At 40.6% G+C, this 23,005-nt stretch overlaps 2 protein-coding genes across 8 annotated transcripts in view; one reads left to right on the plus strand and one right to left on the minus strand.

Moving 5' to 3' along the window:
- CCT6B (chaperonin containing TCP1 subunit 6B) overlaps positions 1 to 23,005 on the plus strand; it is a 54,184-nt gene that overhangs the window by 11,723 nt on the left and 19,456 nt on the right. Inside the window, 5 exon segments of one of the 7 annotated variants that reach the window (NM_001246643.1) lie at positions 8,902 to 9,159; positions 10,761 to 10,824; positions 11,695 to 11,829; positions 15,775 to 15,948; positions 18,322 to 18,425. In NM_001246643.1, the coding sequence (NP_001233572.1) occupies positions 9,023 to 9,159; positions 10,761 to 10,824; positions 11,695 to 11,829; positions 15,775 to 15,948; positions 18,322 to 18,425 (614 nt within the window). In that variant the 5' untranslated portion in view covers positions 8,902 to 9,022. 7 annotated transcript variants of the gene reach the window in all.
- ZNF830 (zinc finger protein 830) lies at positions 769 to 8,864 on the minus strand. The gene is made up of 3 exons (XM_016931999.4): positions 7,543 to 8,864; positions 7,301 to 7,387; positions 769 to 863 (listed from the first exon to the last, which is right to left on the minus strand). Exon 1 carries the CDS (start codon positions 8,842 to 8,844, stop codon positions 7,726 to 7,728), a length of 1,119 nt encoding a protein of 372 aa, XP_016787488.2. The 5' UTR covers positions 8,845 to 8,864; the 3' UTR covers positions 769 to 863; positions 7,301 to 7,387; positions 7,543 to 7,725.

A 23,005-nucleotide genomic window follows, 5' to 3' on the forward strand; every position in this document is an offset into this window, starting at 1 on the left:
ACCACTAAGGAGTACACACTTTATTGCTGGCGAAATAGGGTAAGGCAGAGTATTGTGGGAGTGTGTGGAGAAAATCTGAGGATAACACCCTGCAACAAAGAGGACTTCCCAGCCTAGCAAGGGATTGTGAAAAGCAATGGACTGCTTTAACCTTGACAGCAAACTTCCCTCATCTTAATTCTTGCTATTTTGGGGATCCTGTCATGTTTTGCACATTTTATTATTAAATATAGAAAATATATTGGACTAGGAAATCAAGTTACATCTAGTCTTAGTGATTAACTTACTGAGTGACCTTGGACAAGTCATTAGACATCTAAAATGGAGTGATAATAGTTGTTTCACTTTTGGTCGGGGGTGGTGAGATTAAAAAAAAACCGATCTCATGCTACCGATAAAAACATACCCGAGACTGGGCAATTTACGAAAGAAAGAGGTTTAACGGACTTACAGTTCCACATGGCTGGGGAGGCCTCGCAATCATGGTGGAAGACAAGGAGGAGCAAGTCATGTCTTATGTAAACAGCAGCAGGCAAAGAGACAGAACTTGTGTAGAGGAACTCCTCTCTTTAAAACCATCAGATCTCCTGAGACTTATTCAGTATCACGAGAATAGCACAGGAAAGACTTGCCCCCTTGATTCAGTTACCTCCCACTGGGTGCCTCCCACAACACGTGGGAATTCGAGATGAGATTTGGGTGGGGACACAGCCAAACCATATCAGTTGATGAGTAAAAAATACTCTATGCAAGTATATATTAATATTAAATAATAATGATGCAGTGTAATAGTGGGAAGAACAAGGGCTTTGGGATTGTTGTCTTGAGTAAGTTGTTTCACTTCAGAGCCTCAGCTTCCTCATCTGTAAAATGAAGATTTCATATACTTTACAGGGTTCTGAGGATGTGACATGGTGTATACCAAACCCTAGCATAGTGCCACCCATATGGTAGGTATCCAGTCAATGGTAGCTATTATTAATAACCCGATCAGCTGGCTTGATTGATACTACCTTGTAACTACACTTGGCAAAACAACAAGCAAACAAACAATACACAACAATGAAAACAACAAACACTACCATCATCAACCACTTCGTGTGGTCCTCCTCATTCCCCTAAAGATGACTCTTGGCTTCCCAGTGTGCTTGAAGCTAAACAAATGCTGCTAGCAAAATGGAGGTGCAGCCAGATGGACCTGGTTTCCTCCTCTGAGAGACTGGGGGTACTTACAGTGAAGGATGGCTGAGTGCATAGATGCACTCTGAAAGGTTTTGACTGCCAAGAGACAAGGGGTGAGCCAAATGAAATGGTGAGGGCTGAGCATGGCTGGGGGTTAGTGAGTGCTTGTTGGCTTTGTGATCTTGCCCTGCCACTGGGTAACTTTCCTCCTTCTGGTATCAAGGCTGCCCAAGAGCTCCCACTGACATATGGAGGTCCCTCTTTGCCTATTTGGTGCCATGAGGAATTCCTGTCAGCTAACTGTGAAGGTGGCCCATTGCACCCTAGAGGCTGTTGTGTATACCTCCTTGCCCTGTTGTGTGCTCAGAATAGGTAAAGGCTTCATGTGCCAGAGAAGTAAGGAAGACACATAGTTGGAAAAAAGTACCTCAGCCCTCTGTTCAAGCTGCTAACTGGCTTTTATGCTGGTTCTGATTTCTGTAGTCAGCTTGATCTTTCTGCCACTTTCCCAAGCAACTTCCAGCTATGTGGGTGGTATTCATTCAACAGGTGTTTACCGAGCTCTGTTATGTGTCTGACATTATTTTAGGTTGCAACTAAGACAGACAAAATCCCTGCTCTCATGGAGTTTACATTCTATTGGGGAGAGATGTTAACTTAGATACAAATAAACAAGCTAACTTAAGATAGTGATAAGTTTAGTGAATTCATAAAGTATTGTGAGTGACGGGTGGCTGTTTATGCCATCTGAGAAAGGGACTTTAGAGCTGAGAACTGAATGACTGAGAAGACTGCCATGCTATCTGAAGTCACATTCCAAGCAGAGAAAACCACAAGGGCACAAGCCCTGAGATGTCACATCTGATGGCTAGAAAGCTAGCCAGTGAACTGGGACATAGAGAATTAAGGGGAAATGTGTAGTAGATGAAGTCAGAGAGGTATGTTACAAGGTGGGGGCCCACAGATCACACTCAGCCCACAGTGTTTTTGATATTTCACTAAAAAACAATCCTGACTTGCAATTTCTCTTAAGTTAAAAAAAAAATTTGGGCCAGGTGTGGTGGCTCACGCCTGTAATCCCAGCACTTTGGGAGGCCAAGGCAAGTGGATCACAAGGTCAGGAGATGAGACCATCCTGGTTAACATGGTGAAACCCTGTCTCTACTAAAAATACAAAAAAATTAGCCAGGCGTGGTGGCAGGCGCCTGTAGTCCCAACTACTCAGGAGGCTGAGGCAGAATGGCGTGAACCCGGGAGGCGGAGGTTGCAGTGAGCCGAGATTGTGCTACTGCACAACAGAGCGAGACTCCGTCAAAAAAAAAAAACCCACAAAAACCAAAAAAAACAAATTGGCCATGTCACTATGCCAGGCCATTATTCCTGAATAACAATTGCTTTCAACATAGAGCAGTTATGCTCTCCTGTCCCCTTCCACGCCACTTTAATGGAGCTTACTGTCATCAGTTTGTAAGCAGTAGACATTTGAATTAGCAATCCCTGAGTACCATGTGGGCTTAATAAGGGCTTGGATTTCTTGCCTACCACCCCGCCCCCCAGTGTGATGGAAGCATATAATGAATGGTTTTAAATGATAGAGTGACTTGATCTAAAATTTTAAGATCATTCTGACTACTTTGTGAGAATAGATTGTGATGAGGGTAGGGGGACAGGCAACAATGAATGAGATGTTGGTGGCTAGGGCCAGTGGAGAAAGAAGTGGACAGATTTTAGGCATATTTTAGAGGTGGAATGGACAGGACTTAACTAGTGCATTAGATTTGAGGGAGAGGAAAGAGAAGGAATGATGGCCCCCAGGGTTTGTCTTGAGCGTCTGGGTGGCTAGTGGTGCCATTTACTGAGACAAGTCTCAGTAAAATTTACTCAGTAAAGTTTACTGAGACAAGTTCTCAGTAAACCTGAGAACAGGTTTGAGAAGAAAATCAAAGCTCTGTTTGAGAGTTATTATATTTTGGACACCTATTAAACCTTGAAGTGGAATGTTAGGTAGGTACTGAGCCAAGCCAGAAGCTTAGGTGGAAGGCCAAGGTTGGAGGTATAAATTGGGAATCTTCACTACATAGGTGATATTAAAACCCATAGGAAGGGATCAGATCACTGAGGAAGGAAATGTAGATATAAAATTGAATGCGAGGAGTTCTGAGATTTTTTTTTTCCCTGTTCAAACTTTGTTTTTTCTTTTGAGAGACAGAGTCTTGCTTTGTCGCCCAGGCTGGGGTACACTGGTGCGATCTCAGCTCACTGCAACCTCTGACTCCCGGGTTCAAGCGATTCTCCCACCTCAGCTTCCCAAGTAGCTGGGACTACAGGCGTGCACTGCCATGCCCACCTAATTTTTGTATTCATTTATTTACTTATTTTTAGTAGAGATGGGGTTTCACTATATGTTGGCCAGGCTGGTCTCAAACTCCTGACCTCAGGTGATCCGCCTGCCTCGGTCTCCCAAAGTGCTGGGATTATAGGCGTGAGCCACCCAGCCCGGCCCTTGTTCAAATTTAAATCTTCTATACTCCTGGTATTATGCAGGCTAACAGACTATTAGTTTGAAAAAGCAATCTAAGGTTATCTATCTAGTCATCATTCCTATGAATACTTACTCAAACCCCCGGCACAACATCTAGCCAAACAGCTAGCCAATTGGTGCTTGACAGGAAATACACTATTTCCATTAAGACCTTCCATTCTGTGTTCATCAGAATGAGTCCATGTCTTGCTGGACTCTCACCATACCCCTGTGAGGAATTACATATCTTCATTTTATAGTGGAGCAAACTGAGGCTCAGAGACGTGACTTGGCCAAGCTCATTAACCATTAAAAAGTAGAGTGGAAACTTGAATGCAGGTCTTCTGTTCCATGGTTCTTTGCATTACTACACACTAATCTAGTGATTGTTACTATTAAAGATCTTAGGCCTAAATTACATTTTCTCCTGCAATTTTAATTTCATAGCCTATTTTGTCCTCTGGTGTGTAAAAAGCAGTCATTACTTCCATCAATAAACGAAAATTGTAAGGCACTGGACACATATATATTTGAAGGCTAGTTGGATCAGCATTTTTTTTTTCCTCTTTCAAGTTAGGGGTATTGATTTAAATCGATAAGTGAAGTTGGGTGAGAGGATACCTTTATAGCCTTTACACTTCTATATTGTGATGACGGCTGAATTAGGGGGCATTCGAAAAAGAGAAGTGACTGGAGGGAGTCCTTGGGACCAATTCTTACAATTTAGGAACAATGATGGCATTCAGTCAAATGCCAAAACCTATTTGACTTAGCTCAGAGAAGGCATAATAATGGAGCTTTCCAATGTATAAGTGGATCAGGAAAGATGCACTAGCTACTATAGCTGCTTACGCTGACCTCAAATTCAACAAGGATTCATTGAGCACTGATTATGGTCAGGGCCCCATTTCTACTGCTCCGGAATACAGAGCATTGAGAATCAGATTTTGAGGGCTTTTTGGCCGTCCTAAAAGCCCAACGGGGGTTCACGTGAGTAGTAACACACACCTGGCACTTCTTAAGCACTTCTTTGTGTTACAATTAAGGACTCAATTTACAAGGATAAATTGTTAACTTAGAAAGTTCAAATTCCTTAGAGCTTGGCATTCAAGCTCCTCCACATGTTCCTAATCTACCTTTTCAATCATAATTCCCACTGTTTCCAGGACTGAACCCTCTGCTCTAGTTAAATTGGATGCTCACTACCTCCTGAGCATGTTTATCTTTTCACCTGGATACCTTACTCTTTAGATCTACGCTGTTCTTTATAGTAGCCACTAGTCACATATGGCTATTGAGTACTTGAAGTGTGGCCAGTCTAAACTGAGATGTGCTGTTAGATACACCTAGATTTCAAAAATGTAGTAAAAATAATCAATCTTTAAATATTACATATTGGAACATTAATATTCTGGACATAGATGAAATAAAACACATTAAAACTACTTTCACTTCTTTTTACTTTGGCTACTAGAAAATGTAAAATTTATCTATGGCTTGCATTATATTTTATTTTTTTACTTTTTGAGACAGGGTCACACTGTCACCCATGAGGGAGTGCAGTGGCACAATCACAGCTCACTGCAACCGCCACCTTCCCTGGCACAGGTGATCCTCCCACCTCAGCATCCCAAGCAGCTGGGACTACAGGTGAATGCCACCACATCTGGATTATTTGTTTATATTTTTTGTAGAGACGGGGTTTTGCCATGTTGCCCAGGCTGGTCTTGAACTTCTGAGCTCAAGTGATCCACCTGCCTCGGATTCCCAAAGTGCTAGGATTATAGGCATGAGCCACCACACCCAGTCGCATTTTATCTTTAGTGGACAGTACTCCACTAGATTGTGGGCCAAGGCAGTACTGGGCCCACCATTCAAACCCATATTTGTACTTTCTTGCTAGAGTAATAGTGATGAATGAAGGGAAAATTCTGATAACACTGGGTTCACACATTTGAGGCAAGCAAGCCGTGTCTCATCAAATAGAAGCTGCTATCACTGATCAGCTAGCAGCTCAAGGAGGAAGACTGCCAAAGGCAGCAGGACAATTATTAATAATAATTTGTGGTACACAGCAACTGTTCAGTAAGTGTTAGATAACTCCTTTTAGGCAGTGACACTAAATACAAACAAAATCTTGAATCTCATACTTATCCCTCCTGTTTTTCTTCTTCCACTTCTAGTCACTAAAATTTAGCTATTCTGGCCGGGCGTGGTGGCTCACGCCTGTAATCCCAGCACTTTGGGAGGCCAAGGTGGGCAGATCACGAGGTCGGGAGATTGAGACCATCCTGGCTAACACGGTGAAACCCCGTCTCTACTAAAAAATACAAAAAATTAGCTTGGCGTGGTGGCGGGTGCCTGTAGTCCCGGCTACTCGCGAGGCTGAAGCAGGAGAACGGCGTGAACCTGGGAGGTGGAGCTTGCAGTGAGCCGAGTTTCCGCCACTGCACTCCAGCCTGGGCGACAGACCGAGACTCCGTCTCAAAACAAACAAACAAAAAAAACAAACAACAAAAAAAATTTAGCTATTCCTATGACATGCTTTCACTTCTATTCCTTTTCTCCCAATCCTCAGCTAATCAGTCTTGTCACCTTGCTTTTGAAAATATAGTTTTCAAATAGCTCCTAGCTTCCTTCTACCCTCTGTGTTCATTCCATTCTTTATACTGTTAATAATGTCCCATGATACTTCTTTGCAGATGTAATTCTTTGCTCAAAACCTCCATTTTCATATGAACTTCATCAAAAATTTTCACTTAGCATTCAAGGCTTTTCAAACCTTATCTCTTGGTACTCCTCTCCATAAAAAAAGAATTTAGGGAAACTAGATTGAGTTAATATATGTAAAGCACTTAGAACCATGCCTGGCCCATACTAAGAAATATATAGGTCTTAGCTATTATTATTATTGCTCACTTTTATTTGAATATGCTGTATGCATTTCAACTCCAGAACACTGCTAATTCCCTTTTCCTATTTGAGTACCTCAATCTCTAAAGGAAGGAGTGATTTAAACTATCAATGACCAGCAAGAGCCAATTGTTACTGCTGGAAAGACAACTTAAATATTCTTTCTACAATAGATAGGACCCGCAAACAAGGAACCCTAATTTACCACCAAATAACAAAATTTAAGGCTGGATGAAATAAATAAAAGATAATATTTTTTCCTTCATTCAAGAAACAGCAAATTTATGGAATGTGTTATTTAAAGAAAAAGAAAAAACCTGAAAAACATAAATGGGTTCTGGATTTAGGGCAGTTACTCTCTAACCCTGGCATATATTAGAATAACCTGGGTGCTTAAAAAACACAGTTGCCTGGGCCCAATCCCAGATTTATTGAAGGGGAAGGCCTCAGACACTTTAATTATTTTAATGCTTCATAGGTGACTCTCATGTGCAACCACATCTGACCATCATTGGTCTGGTCAAGAGAAACTTTGGTTTAGGGAGGCTGATCATGTTTGGCATATAGTTTTCTTATGTTTTTAAAATAAAGCATACTAAGAGAACTGATTAACCTACAATGACTTATGTGTTTATGAAGTGTTCTAAAAAACCATACAAAAACCAAAGAAACAAGAAAACAAACCTTTTCAACTTGATGTAGGGTTCAGAAGATACATACATTCCAAATACCACAGTAAGCATTCATCTGAAAGTTTGCTGGTTGGTCTTTCTATTAATTAAAAAAATTCAAAACAGAATACAGATTTAACTATGTACAATATTTACAACTTACAGATTTTACAACGAAATTATACAGTTAAGTCTGTCGTGGAAAAGTTGGCATTTTGGTATATAACACTTCAGAAATTTCAAAAACAACTTTACCTCAAAAACATGTTACACAAATTTTCCAAAGTGCTGTAGCTCACTGGCTCATTTTATCTCAACAATCCAGTTTAGCAATCCAGGTACGCAAATCTTGAGGCATGAAGTAACCGCTATACTACTGAGAGACAGCACTTTTTATACAATAGCAGAGGCTGTTAGAAACCTTGGGTCTTTAAAACCCTATAACAATGCCCCTTTCACCCTCCAATCCTGAGACAACAAATCCTGTAGTTCCCCCTCATCATCGCTGTCAGCATTCTCTTCTTCCTTTTTCTGCAGTTCTTTTATGGTCAGGATTTCTTTAAGTTTATTTTTTATTTCATCCTGGCGATTCCGTAGCTTTTCCACCCGTCGGTAACACTCTATCTGCTCATCGATCTCCCCAATTTGGCGGTCCAACCGTCCCTCCTCATCCTCTTCGGCAACTATGGCTTCGGAAATAGTGTTGACCTGCCTCATGGCTTTTTGGAATTCGTCCCACTCTTTGTCCATCTGATCTTTTGGAGCATCAACCTTTCGTACTCTTGCATCTACCTCAGGGTCGTCAAAAAAACCTTCCGGTAACGCTTCCGCGGTGTTTTCTCTCCTTTCCACCACTTTTTCATGTATTTCTGCTTTCTCAATTGACCCTGAATGAGGAATTATGGGGGCCTTGGGAGGATTAGTACTAAAGAAATCGTTTGGCAGCACACTACTTGTTACCTCCCGTGAAGAGGAAACTGAGTGCTCCTTGCCCTGTGCGTCGGAGAGCGGCTTGCTGGCGTCCCCCCTTTTTCTTTCTCCATCTCCTTCCTCCTCCTCTTCCTCCTCCTCCTCATCTTCATAATCGGGGAGTAAACTGAGTCCTGAAGGCTTACTGGGAGTCGCTCTAATGAACTCCTTTCCTATTTTGTCCAAGTTGGTGGTCCACGCAGATGTGGAGGGCTGTACCTGAGGCACCAAGGTGGCCTTCGCTCTCTTGACATCTTGGTCGTCTGCGTCCGGCGCTTTCCTCTTGACGGACTGAGGCGCTGAACTGGCGGGCGAACCCTGGCTGGCTTCCTTCGCGCCTTTCAGCTCGGCCACTTTCTCTCGGTGCTGCTTTCCCAGGACGTGAGTCTGCCACAGGAGCTCGCTCTTAACCGGAGTGTTACACAGGGCACAACTCAGCTGCCCCAAACGGTTGTACTTCGCGAATGGAGATTCTATCCGTTTCCGACTGGTGCTCAGACGCTGCTTCTCCTTCATTAACCGCCGCAATTCTTCCTGATTTACCACTCGCTTCCCTGCCGGAGTCCGGGCGGAGGCGGAGGACGCCATCTTGGCGACCAGACCCAAAACGATTCTGGTTTCCGTCGGGCGAGGCATGATAACGTCACTTCCGGTAAGGGCGATGATTGGCCGAGGCTCAAGAGAGCGTGGCGTCGCATTGCCGTTTTTGCTCAGAATCGCGACTAAGGCTTTTTTTTTTTTTTTTCTCCCTCTGAACGGTTAGGCTATGGCTGCGATAAAGGCCGTCAACTCCAAGGCTGAGGTGGCGCGGGCCCAGGCAGCTTTGGCTGTCAATATATGCGCCGCCCGAGGGCTGCAGGATGTGCTGCGGTCCAACTTGGGTCCTAAAGGCACCATGAAAATGTGAGACAGCGGTTGGAGCGGCCATTACGCGGCTAGGGGCCCGTTGGTGTCCTGTCGCCCTCTGAGGCAGGCGTCCGCGTAGCGCTGTGGATGTTCTTGCGAGCTTGATTTCCCTCATTCTCATCCCTGCTCTGAGGGTATTTCTCGCCTGGTGCAGGTGGAGGAGGAAAGCCTCCCCTAGTAGAGGGCCCCAGGAGTGAAGCTGTGGCGCTTCCCCCACCCCCGACTTGTCGTCAAGGTTCATATGCAGTTAGAAAGTCAGTTAATTTAGTGTCTCATTGGAAACAAAGCATTTAACTCCTCTGCTCTTTAAGACTGTATACCCTTGGTCCATAAATTCAACAAGTAGTTTTGTTTTTTGTATGGCAATGTAGTGGAGAGGACACAGGCTTTGGAGCCAGGAAGGCATGGGGTCAAATCCAAGTTCTACTTGAATACCCCGTGTCTATGGTTGTTCATATCTATTCATCTTTTCAGTATATATTAAGCACCCTTTTCTATAGACAAGAGTGAGGAAAAGAGACCAGTGAGGGCAAAAGGGTATAAGAGGAGAGACACATCCTCATAGTAATGAACAAAATAATATTAATGGTAAAATAAGTCACTTAGGTACCAGTTGCTGGGACACAGAAATGATCAAGATAACGGTTTCTGTTCTTAAGGAGATGTGGTAGAGACGGATGTGGTAGAGTAGGATGTGCTAATTATATATAGATGCATATGATTATGCTGAGGAAAGGGACTGATGGCAGAAGGAAAAGCATCTTAAGTAACATGTTTGATCAGTCTTGAAAGAAGAATAAGACTTCACTAGTTGGAAGAGGGAGTAAAGGCCTGGGCAAAGTAATTTCAGGAATAAGAAAGACCAATGGTGCAAATCCAACAGAAACAAAACAAAACATGGTATATTAAGGGAACCAGAAGATTTGCTTGTGGAAAAGTAGATGAGGCAGGGAAGATATTGGGAAAGGTCAAGTATGTCATTGCTGTGTTTGGATTTTAACTTGAAAATGATAGAAAACATAAAAATCATTGGAGGACTTTTGATCAGGGAACTGACTGAATCACGTTGCCTTTTAGAAAGAAAAATGTGTGGAGGGTATATTTAAGTTTGGAGATATCCGGATGCCATCCAAAGTAGAGCTGATAACAGTGGAGATGGAGAGAAGGGGGCAGATTCAAGAGATATTTAGGTAGTAGAATTGATAGAACTTGGTGATCTAATAAATGCAGGGATGAGGGAAACTAAGTTGAGTGACTGAATGAATGAAAACATTCACCAAAATTAAAACCTGCAGGAAATTTGCGAATTTGTGCTTTGTAGACTTCCAAGTATTCTTTGACCAAACCACTGTTCATAACTCATCAAGTGCTTTTATCTTTAAACCTGTAAATGGTCCATTTGGAATGAAATCTCCATAAGCTGTCCATCTGGGGAGAAATGATTCTGTGAGCTGCAAATGGTGGTAATTACCATGGCATATTCCCATGGTACAGTGGAAGTTTTCCGAGCCCAGTTCCCTCTATTAAGGATAATGGAGTGGCAAGCACTGGGAGTGTCTTCCTACCACATGAAGTTAATATCATTCTTCTCTGAACAGGCTTGTTTCTGGTGCAGGTGACATCAAACTCACCAAAGATGGCAATGTGCTGCTCGATGAGATGGTGAGCTGATGCTGCTGACTTTAATAAACCTTAATAAGCCTTAATTAGAAGCATAGTAGAACTTGTGTATCTTTAAGCCAAGGCTGTGAGCTAAATACTGCAGTCTTGAGATATGCTGAAGACTGTTGAATTAGACCTCAATAAAAAAATTTTTTTGGCCGGGTGTGGTAGCTCACTCCTGCAATCCCAACACTTTGGGAGGCTGAGGTGGCCAAATTGCTTGAGCCCAGGAGTTCAAGACCAGGCTGGGCAACATGGTGAAAACCGTCTCTACAAAAAAAAAAAAAAAATTTGCTCAGTGTGGTGACATACGCCTATAGTCCCAGCTACTCTGGAGGCTGAGGTGAGAGGATCACTTGAGCCCAGAAGGCCAAGGCTGCAGTGAATGAGATTGTGCCACTGCACTCCAGCCTGGGTGGCAGAGTGAAACCCTGTCTCAAAAAAAAAAAAAAAAAAAAAGTTTTTTTTTTTTGGCTGTTTCCAAGTCTTTGTATACTTAGGCATACTTATAAATCAATAATATCTTTTAAGGGCACTGCCTTATGTTCTTTGTAATTATGGAAAAATAAAAATATCCTTTGCAAGTTTAATACATGTATTCATTTTGAGATTGAATGATTTAATCTTATTTTAGAAATGTCATTGCATTCTGAAGCAAAGACTTTTATGAAATGTTCAGGCCTCATTACCTGTCACTTTTAAAATTTTGGACTTGACATTTAGGTATTGATAATACAAAACTTGTAAACTTGTAGAATGAAGCTTATTTCATTTTTTAATTTTGCTACTGACCCCTAGGTTATCTTGCTTTTGGTGACCTACTTCCTTATCTCATCCTGTCTTTTTAAATCTGTTGCTTGCTTTTTCCAGCAAATTCAACATCCAACAGCTTCCTTGATAGCAAAAGTAGCAACAGCTCAGGATGACGTCACAGGAGATGGTACTACTTCAAATGTTCTAATTATTGGAGAGTTATTAAAACAAGCTGATTTGTACATTTCTGAGGTATTAGAATTTCACAGTTTATATGTTATTTTGAATGGCAAATTATTTTTTTAACTAGTAAAATGGTTGAGTTTTAGACAGTTGATTTTGTTTTAATTAATTAATTAATTAATTTTGAGATGGAGTCTCACTGTGTCGCCCAGGCTGGAGTGCAGTGGCAGAATCTCGGCTCACTGCAACCTCCGCCTCCCAGGTTCAATCAATTCTCCTGCTTCAGCTTCCCGAGTAGCTGGGATTACAGGCATGCGCCATCATGCCTGGCTAATGTTTGTATTTTTTTTAGAGACAGGGTTTCACCATCATGGCCAGTCTGGTCTTGAGCTCCTGACCTCAGGTGATCCACCTGCCTCGGCCTCCCAGAGTGCTGGGATTACAGGCATGAGCCGCCGTGCCTGGTCTAAACAGTTAATTTTAATTAAGATATTCTTGGACAATTATAAATGGAAATAATAATGAACTTTGTTGGCCAAAATAATGCCTTTCGTTGGAATTATATACCTCTTTTAAAAATGAAATATTTAACGGACCTAAAAAAGTAAAAAATTACCCATGTATCCATGGGTAATTAAGAAAGAAAACACCATAGATAAAGTTGAAACCAAATTATGCACCTTTATAAAACAACTGGAGAAAAATTATTGAAGGTTTTCCTTATTGTGAATTTACCTTCCTTTCTAGTTTCATTTTCTTTATAAATCATCTACTTCAGCCAGACTCCTCCGTTCACTGGCCTCAGAAAACATCATGTACATTTCTACCTTTCTCTAATTAAGTATCTCTTTTCTCCATATCTGAATTTTTTCTCTCTTTCAGGGACCATTTCAGCAAAGAGTAACCTAGTCAAAATGATTCTCTGTGTTTCGTTTAGTATTGGGAATTTTCTATTAATTCAGTACTTGCAACTTAGGATACTTTTGGCTGTAAACAACTTGACTAAAACTCACTTGAACAATAAGGAAATGATTATCTCCCATAATAGAAAATTGAGAGATAAGGCAGACTGTCAGGTTGTGTGATAACAAAATTCAGTCATCAAGTACACAGGTTATTTGTCTCTTACCTCTTCCACTCACAGTGCTGTTTCATCCTAAGAGTATTTCCATCTTGAAAGTAAGAGGCCAGGTGCGGTGGCTCACACCTGTAATCCCAGCACTTTGGGAGGCCGAGGCAGGTGGATCACCTGAGGTCGGGAGTTCGAGACCAGCCTGACCAACGTGGAGAAACCCTGTCTCTGCTAAAAATACAAAATTAGCCAGGCGTGGTGGTGCACACCTGTGATCCCAGCTACTCAGGAGGCTGAGGCAGGAGAATTGCTTGAACCCAGGAGGCGGAGATTGCGGTGAGCCAAGATTGTGCCATCATACTCTAGCCTGGGCAACAAGAGTGAAACTCCATCTCAAAAAAAAAAAAAAAAAAGGAAAGAAAAAGAAAGTAAGACTGGCTGGGCACAGTGGCTCACGCTTGTAATCCCAGCACTTTGGGAGGCTGAGGCAGGAGGATCACTTGAGCCCAGGAATTTGAGACCAGCCTGGGCAACATAGTGAGACCCTGTCTTTAGAAATAATAAAAAAAAAATTAGGCTTGGTGGCATGCTGCATGTGGTCCTGGCTACTTGGGAGGCTGAGGCAGGAGGATTGCCTGAACCCAGGAGGTGGAGGCCGCAGTAAGCCATGATTTCACCAGTGTACTCCAGCCTGGGTGACAGAGTGAGACCCAGTCTCTAAAAGAAAGAGAGAGAGACAAGAGAGGAGAGAGGAGAGAGAGGACAGAGGAGAGCAAAGAAAGACTGTCAGAGGAAATTAGGCAGAGGGCAAGATAAAGCCATTCAGGAGGCTTTTCTTTAGTATGATTGGGCCAACTTTAGTATTATGTCCATCCCAAGCCAGTAACAGTTTTTATGGGAATTGACTTAGACTAATCAGGATCCACTCCTTGAGCTGGGGATAAGATCAGCTTTCTCCAAAGCACAAGTGGGAGAGGGAAACCCAAACTGAATTAGGGTTGGGTTAGGAAGAAAGGAGTTTGGCAAGGGTGAGATGCTAACAGACATTATGAAACTCTGTGGTGGTGCAGTGATAGAGCCGGGCACAGTATATGATGGAATCACTGACGCTGGAGGGACGTCCTAAACTAGCCTGAAGTAGTCAGGAAGAACTCTCTGGAGGAAGTAAGGCCTGGCCTAAATCTTCAGGATGAGGAGGAGTGAACCAGACAAAAGAGCAAGGGGTGAGGAGAATGGCTTTCCAGGCAGAAGGAACAACATAAGCAAAGTCACAGAGAAGACAAGCAACATGGTGTTGTATGAAGCTACAAGCATTTTGGTGTTGCTGGAATTTCAGGTGATGTGAACAGTAGTGGAGAAGAGACTGGAGAGGGAAGTGGGAGCCAGATCAGAGGGCATGTAGTATGCTAACCAAGAAGCTTAGATTTCATCCAGTGGTATTACAGACCAAACAGAAACATACTAATGACTGATATGGTCAGGTTGGCATTTTAAGTATTTGGGGGATGGTTTTAAGGGAGTCTAGACCAGAGGTTTTCATGGTAGTCTGGATGAGAGATTGTGGGGTCCTAGCTTGAAGACATTTTTGAAAATGGTTAATAACATAAGCTCTAAAGTCAGGTCTCATGGGTTTAAACAACCTGGTTTCACTTCTTATTATCTTGGTGATCTAAGGCAAATTACATTATCCCTTTAAGCCTCGGTCTTCTCATCTGTGAAATAGGAAAAAAAAATAATAATACCCACTTCATGATGTGGCTAGAGAATTAAATAACTTGTGTAAAACTCTTAGTCATGTCTAGCACAAATACTCAATGTCAACTTTTAAAGATTATTAAGGATTGATGTAAAGAAAAGTAGTAAGGGAATGAATTAGACCAAGTGCTAGCTTTCACAAAGTTTGTGTATTATTTTATGGAACAAAAAATACTATTAAAATATTTTTTCATAATTTTAGACCTATAGAAAAGTTGCAAACATACTACAAAGAATTCCTGTATACTTTTTACCCAGATTCTTCAAGCATTTTCATTTCTCTCATTGCCTGCCTGCCCTGTTCTCTTCCTTAGTATCAGTGTACTTATTCTTTTCTAAACTGTATGTTGCAGACATGATCTAAATATTTCAGTGTATATTTCTTAAAACCAGGGAATTATATAATTGCAGTATAGTTATAAAAACCAGGAAATTAATAATAACGTTAACACATTGATACATTACTGTTATCTAATCTGCATTCTATTCAAACTTCACCACTTATATTAATAGTGCTCTTTATAGAAAAAAAAGATCTAAGTTCATGCATTGCACTCAGTTGTCGTGTTCCTTTAGTATCCTTTAAGCTAGACTAGTTCCTGAGCTGCCTTTTATGCTTCATGATATTGCTACTTTTAAGCCATTTATTTTGTAGAAAGTCCCTCAGTGTGGATTTGCCTATTTCCTCAATTAAACTTAGGTTACAGATTGTTGGCCGAAATACCATAGAACTGTTGTGTTCTACTGAATGCATCATGTCAGCAGGCATGTGACGCCTGTCTGTCTCATTATTGTGATGTTAACTTTGATCACTTGGTGAAGTGGTAGACACCACAGTGTTCTATCTGCCACTTTTCCCCAATTCAGTGGTGGTTCTTTTCCTCTGCATTGAAAGGAATCTTTTTATGTGTGCCCATTCAGAAGGGCACCACATAACAACAATGTAGTCATAATTTTTGGAAATAAAAAGGACTTCTGTAATTTTTTATACTAGACTTGAAGCCTTACTGTTAAGGTTGAGATTATTTCAAGTATGAAGCACTAAAATGACTTTTATAAATTATGTACACTTATATTTCATGGCATTAATGTGAGTAACTTTTTTTGGACATAATAATCAGACAGGTTGGTTACTTTTACATTGGGTGACTTATTTTATAATTTATAATTTTATGTTGATGTAACAGGGCCTGCACCCTAGAATAATAGCTGAAGGATTTGAAGCTGCAAAGATAAAAGCACTTGAAGTTTTGGAGGAAGTTAAAGTGACAAAGGAGATGAAAAGAAAAATCCTCTTAGATGTAGCTAGAACATCATTACAAACTAAAGTTCATGCTGAACTGGCTGATGTGTTAACAGAGGTATGTTATTAAACTTTTGCATTCAGAACAAATATAGCCTAATGCATGGTGATATTTTTCTTTTTCTGTAAGATAATCAAGTATTTCATGTGGTTTTTTGGGCATAAAATATGGAAGACAGACAATTATTGTATAGGCCTAACTGTAGATTAGATTTGACTGGTCAGAACAGTATTTGTAATTTTCAGAAGTATCATACTAGGCCTTTTTTTAAACGTGACTTGAAAGTTGGGAGAGGTTTGGCTGCCTGCAGATCATCTCCTGTGGAAGCTCTTGAATAGTATACTGGTCTTTTTAAACCTAGCAGTCCATATTTTATTATGTGAGGTGACACACAAGATAGTTGTTTTAGCAGTGTACCTTGTAGATAAGGTTACCAATATAATGAAATGTGATATGATATATTAATATATTAATATTCACATATTGGAAATGTATGTTTGTTTAGTTTATTTCTTTTATTAATTTATTTGAGACAGAGTCTTACTCTGTCACTCAGGCTGGAGTGCAGTGTCATGATCTCAGCTCACTGCAACCCCCATCTCCCAGGTTCAAACGATTCTCCTACCTCAGCCTCCCGAGTAGCTGGGATTACAGGTGCGTGCCACCACGCCTGGCTAATTTCTGTATTTTTAGTAGAGATGGGGTCTCACTATGTTACCAAAGCTTGTCTTGAACTCCTGACCTCAAATGATCCACCCACCTCGGGCTTCCAAAGTGCTGGGATTACAGGCATGAAGTCACCACATCTGGCCAGTGTTTTGTTTATTTCTAAAGGTAGAATATATGTTATATAGGCTGGGCACGGTGGCTCATGGTTGTAATCCCAGCACTTTAGGAGGCCGAGGTGGGGAGACGACCTGAGGTCAGGAGTTTGAGACCAGCCTGGCCAACATGGTGAAATCCTGTCTCTACTCAAAATACAAAAATTAGCTGGGCATGGTAGCAGGCACCTGTAATCCCAGCTACTTGGGAGGCCAAGGCAGGAGAATCACTCTGGGAGGGAGGGGGAGGTTGCAGTGAGCTGACATCATGCCATTGCACTCTAGCCTGGGTGACAGAGTGAAACTTTGTCTCAAAAAAAAAATATATATATATATATATATATTTTATATAAAGACAAGATTGGCTGGATATTTTGGGAAGGCTTTTATCATGTGGCAATGATTTGATATCATTATTGTTTTTTCAGCTTTGTAATTTCTGAAACTTGAATATATTTGTTTACCAGGAAGAATGATAAATTCTTAGGAAACAAATTCACAAGACATTGACATACAAAGCAGAATACTACCTTAATAATTTACTTTGAGAACTACAAATGCCAAATGTACTGGAATACTTGAGTTGTTTCTGATCGATTCTCCTTACCGTTAAAAAAAACAACTTGGGAAATCAGATTAAGATCAGACAATTTCTTGATGAGCAGAGTCAGAAGAAAGGCTCTGCTGTGTTTTCTGCTGTTAGAGTACTTGAATGGCCCCAAATCTTCATGCTGCTAGGGCACCCATTCTGTTTTAGAGTTACAGAAACAGTGATATTCTCACTATCCAATGGCCTTTGTCCTATTTCTTATTTGCCTCTAAAATAAAATATTATGTCACCTCAGGCAAAGTTTTCTAAGATACAGTTTTTTCTGCTTTATGTATATTTTAGGGTAGTTATAACTTAGCCCTTAATTTCTGCAGTTATTTATTATTTTTATATCATTTTCTGAGCTAAGCAATAAGACGTGTTGTGCTGTGCTTCTTAAATTGTATATCCCTGGTCATATGTGACAGAATAAATGAGACGTATCTTTCTGGAGTGTCAATTTTACTTTACAATTTTGGGGGAAAACATTATTTTTACATTGAGATGAACATATTATGGGATGACATGGAAACTTTTCACGATAAAACATGAGACTTTAACATTTCCTGTTATTACAGCCAGCAAATTGGAGCTATTACCTTAGATTACCTTTCCTTCTTTTCCATTAAGGTGTCCTTTGGTGGAAAAGTTTGGATAGTCTTGGTATGATAGAAAGAGTAGTCGCTGGGCAGTTAGGGAGCCCTGAATTCTAGTCCCGGCCCTGTTACTAGCTGTTAGATCTTATTTAAAAACTGTGACTTCTTAAGGTCTTATCTCAGTTGCCTTATCTGTAAAATAAAAGGTTTGGACCTAATGATCTCTGAAGTTTCTTTAGACTCTAAAGTGTCTGTTGGCATTGGCTATTGTTAGCATCCATAGTAAAGTGGCACATATTGGTCTTGCCCTAGGTTTTGAATCCTGAAGGCTTTTATCTCCTTAGTCTGGTGATAGATTGTTTGGGCCCTTGGTTTATTTTAGTAGTCCAAATAACTTAACTGTTCTCATTCATTTCTCTTTCAGGTTGTGGTGGATTCTGTTTTGGCTGTTAGAAGACCAGGTTACCCTATTGATCTCTTCATGGTAGAAATAATGGAGATGAAGCATAAATTAGGAACAGATACAAAGTAAATTACATAAGCTTTGACAACATATGGGTTCTAGAATTTTTTAAAGATATTCTTTTATTAAATTCATTACTTACTTTTATTCAACATAAATATATTCATTCAACATATATTAAGTCACTGCTCTAGGTAATGGGAATGAGAGTAAACAGAACAGAATTTCTTTCCCCAAGAAGCTTATGTTTCTAATTGAAATAGAAAAAAAATCATGTGTGTGATTTTATAGTGGACAGGGAAGACTACTCTGATAAGAACCTGGAGAGCTAAGAGGTCTCTGAAGAAACAAGGGAGCTAGCCATGTGCACATCTGGAATAAGAGGGTTCTAAGCAGAGGGAATGACCTCTGAAAGGGTCTTGAGGCAGAAGTGTGACTAGGTTGTTACAGTGTGCCTGGAGCACAGGGAGAGGAGGTGAGGCAAAAGGGACCAGATTATGGAGTACCATGTTGATTTTGGATTTACTCTTTTAAAACTTTGTATTATAGAAAACTGTGAACATATATAGAGAGAACAGAATAGGGAATTTCCACACAACTGTTAGCTATCTTTATCAATTTCTAACATATGAAGCATACCCTTCCCTCTTTCCCCCTCCCACCTAGGATTATTTTGAAGCAAATCCAGACATCATATACCACCTGTAAATATCATATAATCCATAAAACATAAACCCCCTGCTTTTACCTAATATATCCACAAAACATTATAACACCTTAAAAATGAATAACTCATTAATACTATCACATTTCCAGTTTATAGTCTAATTTGTCTAACAGTTGTCTCAGATTTTTTTCAGTTTTGTTTGGATTAAGATCTACGCACAGTCTGTATAGTGCACTTAGGTGATATCTCTTTTAGTCTCTGTTAATTTGTTAATTTGTAGGTTCTTTCTTCCTCTCATTGTTTTTCACCTTGATAATTATTTTGGAAAAGTCTGATTATTTGTCTTGAAGAGTTTTTGTGGGAAGATTTTTGATTACTCATGCAATTTTCTTCTTCTTCTTCTTCTTTTTTTTTTTTTTGAGATGGAGTCTCACTCTGTCCCCCAGGCTGGAGTGCAATGGCGTGATCTTGGCTCACTGCAACCTCCGCCTACTGGGTTCAAGTGATTTCCCTGCCTCAGCCTTCTGAGTAGCTGGGACTACAGGTGTGTGGCACCACGCCTGCCTAATTTTTTGTATTTTAGTAGAGACGGGTTTCACCATGTTGGCCAGGCTGGTCTCGAACTCCTCACCTTGTGATCCACCCGCCTCGGCCTTCCAAAGTGCTGGGATTAAAGGCGTGAGCCACCACGCCCGGCCCCACTCATGCAATTTTCTTAATGGCTATAGGACTAATTAGGTTTTCTACTTACTTTTTGAATCATTTTGGTAAGTAATGTTTTCTTAGAAATTTGTCCATTTTGTTTAACTCTGAAATTTTTGGTATAAAGTGTTCATAAATATCCTTACTGGCATAAAATTTTTATAAGGATCCTGTTTGCAGGATCTGTAGTGGTATCACCATTTATTTCTGGTGTTATTTATGCCTTTCTTTCCTTGTTATAATTTTTCCCCAGAGGTTTGTTTTCGTCTCACAGTGTCTTTCTCTTTATTATTTAATTTACTTTTTTGGAATTTTGTGGGGACTTTTTTGCTGCTTCTGTTTTATTGTGATAGCTACTTAGGTTATTAATTTTCAGTCTCCTGCTTTTGAATACAGTACTTAAGGCCTTAAATTTTTCTCGAAGTACTATTCAGCTGCATCCTTCAAGTTTTGATATGTAATCTTATGATTTTTATTCAGTTTAAAATATTTTCTAATTTCAACTAGAAGTGTGTTTCTTAACATGGGGAAATTTTAGTTATTACTGATACCTAGCTTAATTACATTGTGGTCAGAGAATATGCTCTATGAGATTTTTACTCCTTTGAAATTTGTTGACACTTGCTTTGTGGCTCAGTGTATAGTCAGCTTTTGTTATGTTAATGTTTCATGTACTTGAAAAGAATGTATGCTGCAGTTGGTAGGTACATTTTTATATACATGTCCATTAAGATCAAGGTATCCTGTTAATCCTGTTGTTCAGAACTTCTATATCCTTATTGATGTTTTGACTGCTTATTCTGTCAATTACTGAGTGAAATGTATAAATATCTTTCAATATTATTTTCTACCTGTTTATATTTTACTTTAGTTTTGAGAGTTTTGCTTTATATATCTTGAGACAATCTTTTTAGATGCATAGTTTTTAAACTGTTACATATTTTCTGGTGCATTGAACTTTTGTACTGATATGAAGTGACTTTTTTCTAGTAATGTCTTTAAAAGTATAATTTATCTGATATTGATAATTATATTTAAAAAATCTGTACATGTTAAAAGCTGTTGTACCAGCTAGCTAGCTTCCTTCCTTCCTGCCTTCCTTCCTTCCTTTCCCTCCCTCCCTTCCTCCTTCCTTCTTCCCTCCCTCCCTTTCCTTTCCTTTCTTTTTTTTTTTTTTGAGATGGTGTTTCTCTCTTGTTGCCTAGGCTGTAGTGCAATGGTGTGATCTCGACTCACCGCAACCTCTGCCTCCCAGGTTCAAGCAATTCTTCTGCCTCGGCCTCCCTAGTAGCTGGGATTATAGGCATGTGCCATCGTGCCCAGCTAATTTTGTATTTTTTTTAGTAGGGATGGGGTTTCTCCATGTTGGTCCGGCTGGTCTTGAACTCCCGACCTCAGGCGATCCGCCCACCTCTGCCTCCCAAAGTGCTGGGATTGTAGGCATGAGCCACCGTGCTCGGCCTTTTCTTTTCTTTTCTATGATTTTCTCCTTTTCTTTTCTTTTCTATGCTTTTCTCCTTTTCTTTTCTTTTCTCTTTTCTTTTCTTTTCTTTTCTTTTCCCTCCCCTCCCCTCCCCTCCCCCTTCCCTTCCTTTCCGTTCCTTTTTTTTTCTGAGACAGGGTCTTGCTCTGTCACCCAGGCTAGAGGGCAGTGGCACAATTACAGCTCACTGCAGCCTTGACCACCTGGGCTCAAGTGATCCTCCCACCTTAGCCTCTTGAGTAGCTGGGACTACAGATATGCACCACCATGTCTGGCTAATTTTTATATTTTTTTGTCAAGACAGGGTTTTGCCATGTTGCCCAGGCTGGTCTCAAATTCCTGAGCTGGAGGGATCCACCTGCTTGGCCTCCCAAAGTGCTGTGATTACAGAACAGAATAAGCCACCATGCCAGGTCCATCCAGTTTTTTTTTTTTTTTGAGATGGAGTTTCACTCTTGTTACCCGGGCTGGAGTGCAATGGCGTGATCTTGGCTCACTGCAATCTCTGCCTCCTGGGTTCAAGTGATTCCCCTGCCTTAGCCTCCCAAGTAGCTGGTATTGCGGGCATGTGCCACAACATTCAGCTAATTTTGTATTTTTAGTAGAGATAGAGTTTCACCATGTTGGTCAGGCTGGTCTCAAACTCCTGACCTCAAGTGATCCACCCTCCTCGGCCTCCCAAAGTGGTGGGATTACAGGCATGAGCCACTGTGCCCGGCCCAGTTTTCTTTTAATTAGTATTTGCCTGTCATATCTTTGTGTATGTTTTTACTTTCAGTCTTTCTCTCTTTACATGATTTTTTGTGTCATATAGGTAGATTAAAATATTAAATCTGATACTCTTTATTAACAGGAGCATTTAATCCTTTATATTTAATACAGTTATGGATATATTTGATTTAAAATTTAACATCTTAACAGTGGACTTTGGGGACCCCGGGGGGAAGGGTGGGAGGAGGATGAGGGATAAAAGACTACACATTGGGTAGAGTGTACACTGCTTGGGTGATGGGTGCACCGAAATCTAAGAAATCACCACTAAAGAACTTAGTCATGTAACCAAACACCACCTGTTCCCCAAAAAGCTATTACAATAAAAAAAGCAAATTAAAAAGTTTGCCATCTTGTTTTATACTTTCTACTTAGCCTTACTTCTTTTTCTTTTTTTTTTTTTTTGAGACGGAGTGTCACTCTGTCACCAGGCTGGAGTGCAGTGGCTTGATCTCGGCTCACTGCAACTTCCGCTTCCCAGGTTCAAGTGATTCCCTCAGCCTTCCGAGTAGCTGGGACTACAGGCGTGCACCACCACACCCATCTAATTTTTTGTATTTTAGTAGAGACGTGGTTTCACCATGTTGGCCAGGCTGGTTTTGAACTCCTGACATCAAGCAATCCACCTACCTTGGCCTCCCAAAGTGCTGGGATTACTGGTGTGAGCCACCGCGCCCAGCCATCTGTGTAGCTTTTTGCATCTCAGCCTTCCATTTGGGATTCCTTTTCTTCTGCCTAAAGTTCATCCTGTAGATTTTCCTTAGTGATAGTTTGTTGGAGGCATACTTTCAGTTTTTCTTTGCCTGAAAATGCCTTTATCTTTATTCTTTGATACTTTCATTGTGTGTTTACTAGGTTGGCAGTTAGTTTCTTTCAGCTGATTGAAGATATTGTTCTGTTGCTTTCTAGCTTTCATTATTGCTGTACAGAAATTAGCCATGAGTCCTTTATAGCCATGAGTCCTTTATTTACCTAGGTGATTTTAAGATATTTCTCTTTGTCTTTGGTGTTGTATACTTTTA

The sequence above is a fragment of the Pan troglodytes genome, chromosome 19 (genome assembly GCF_028858775.2).
Source record: "Pan troglodytes isolate AG18354 chromosome 19, NHGRI_mPanTro3-v2.0_pri, whole genome shotgun sequence".
In the NCBI taxonomy this organism is placed as follows: Eukaryota; Metazoa; Chordata; class Mammalia; order Primates; family Hominidae; genus Pan; species Pan troglodytes.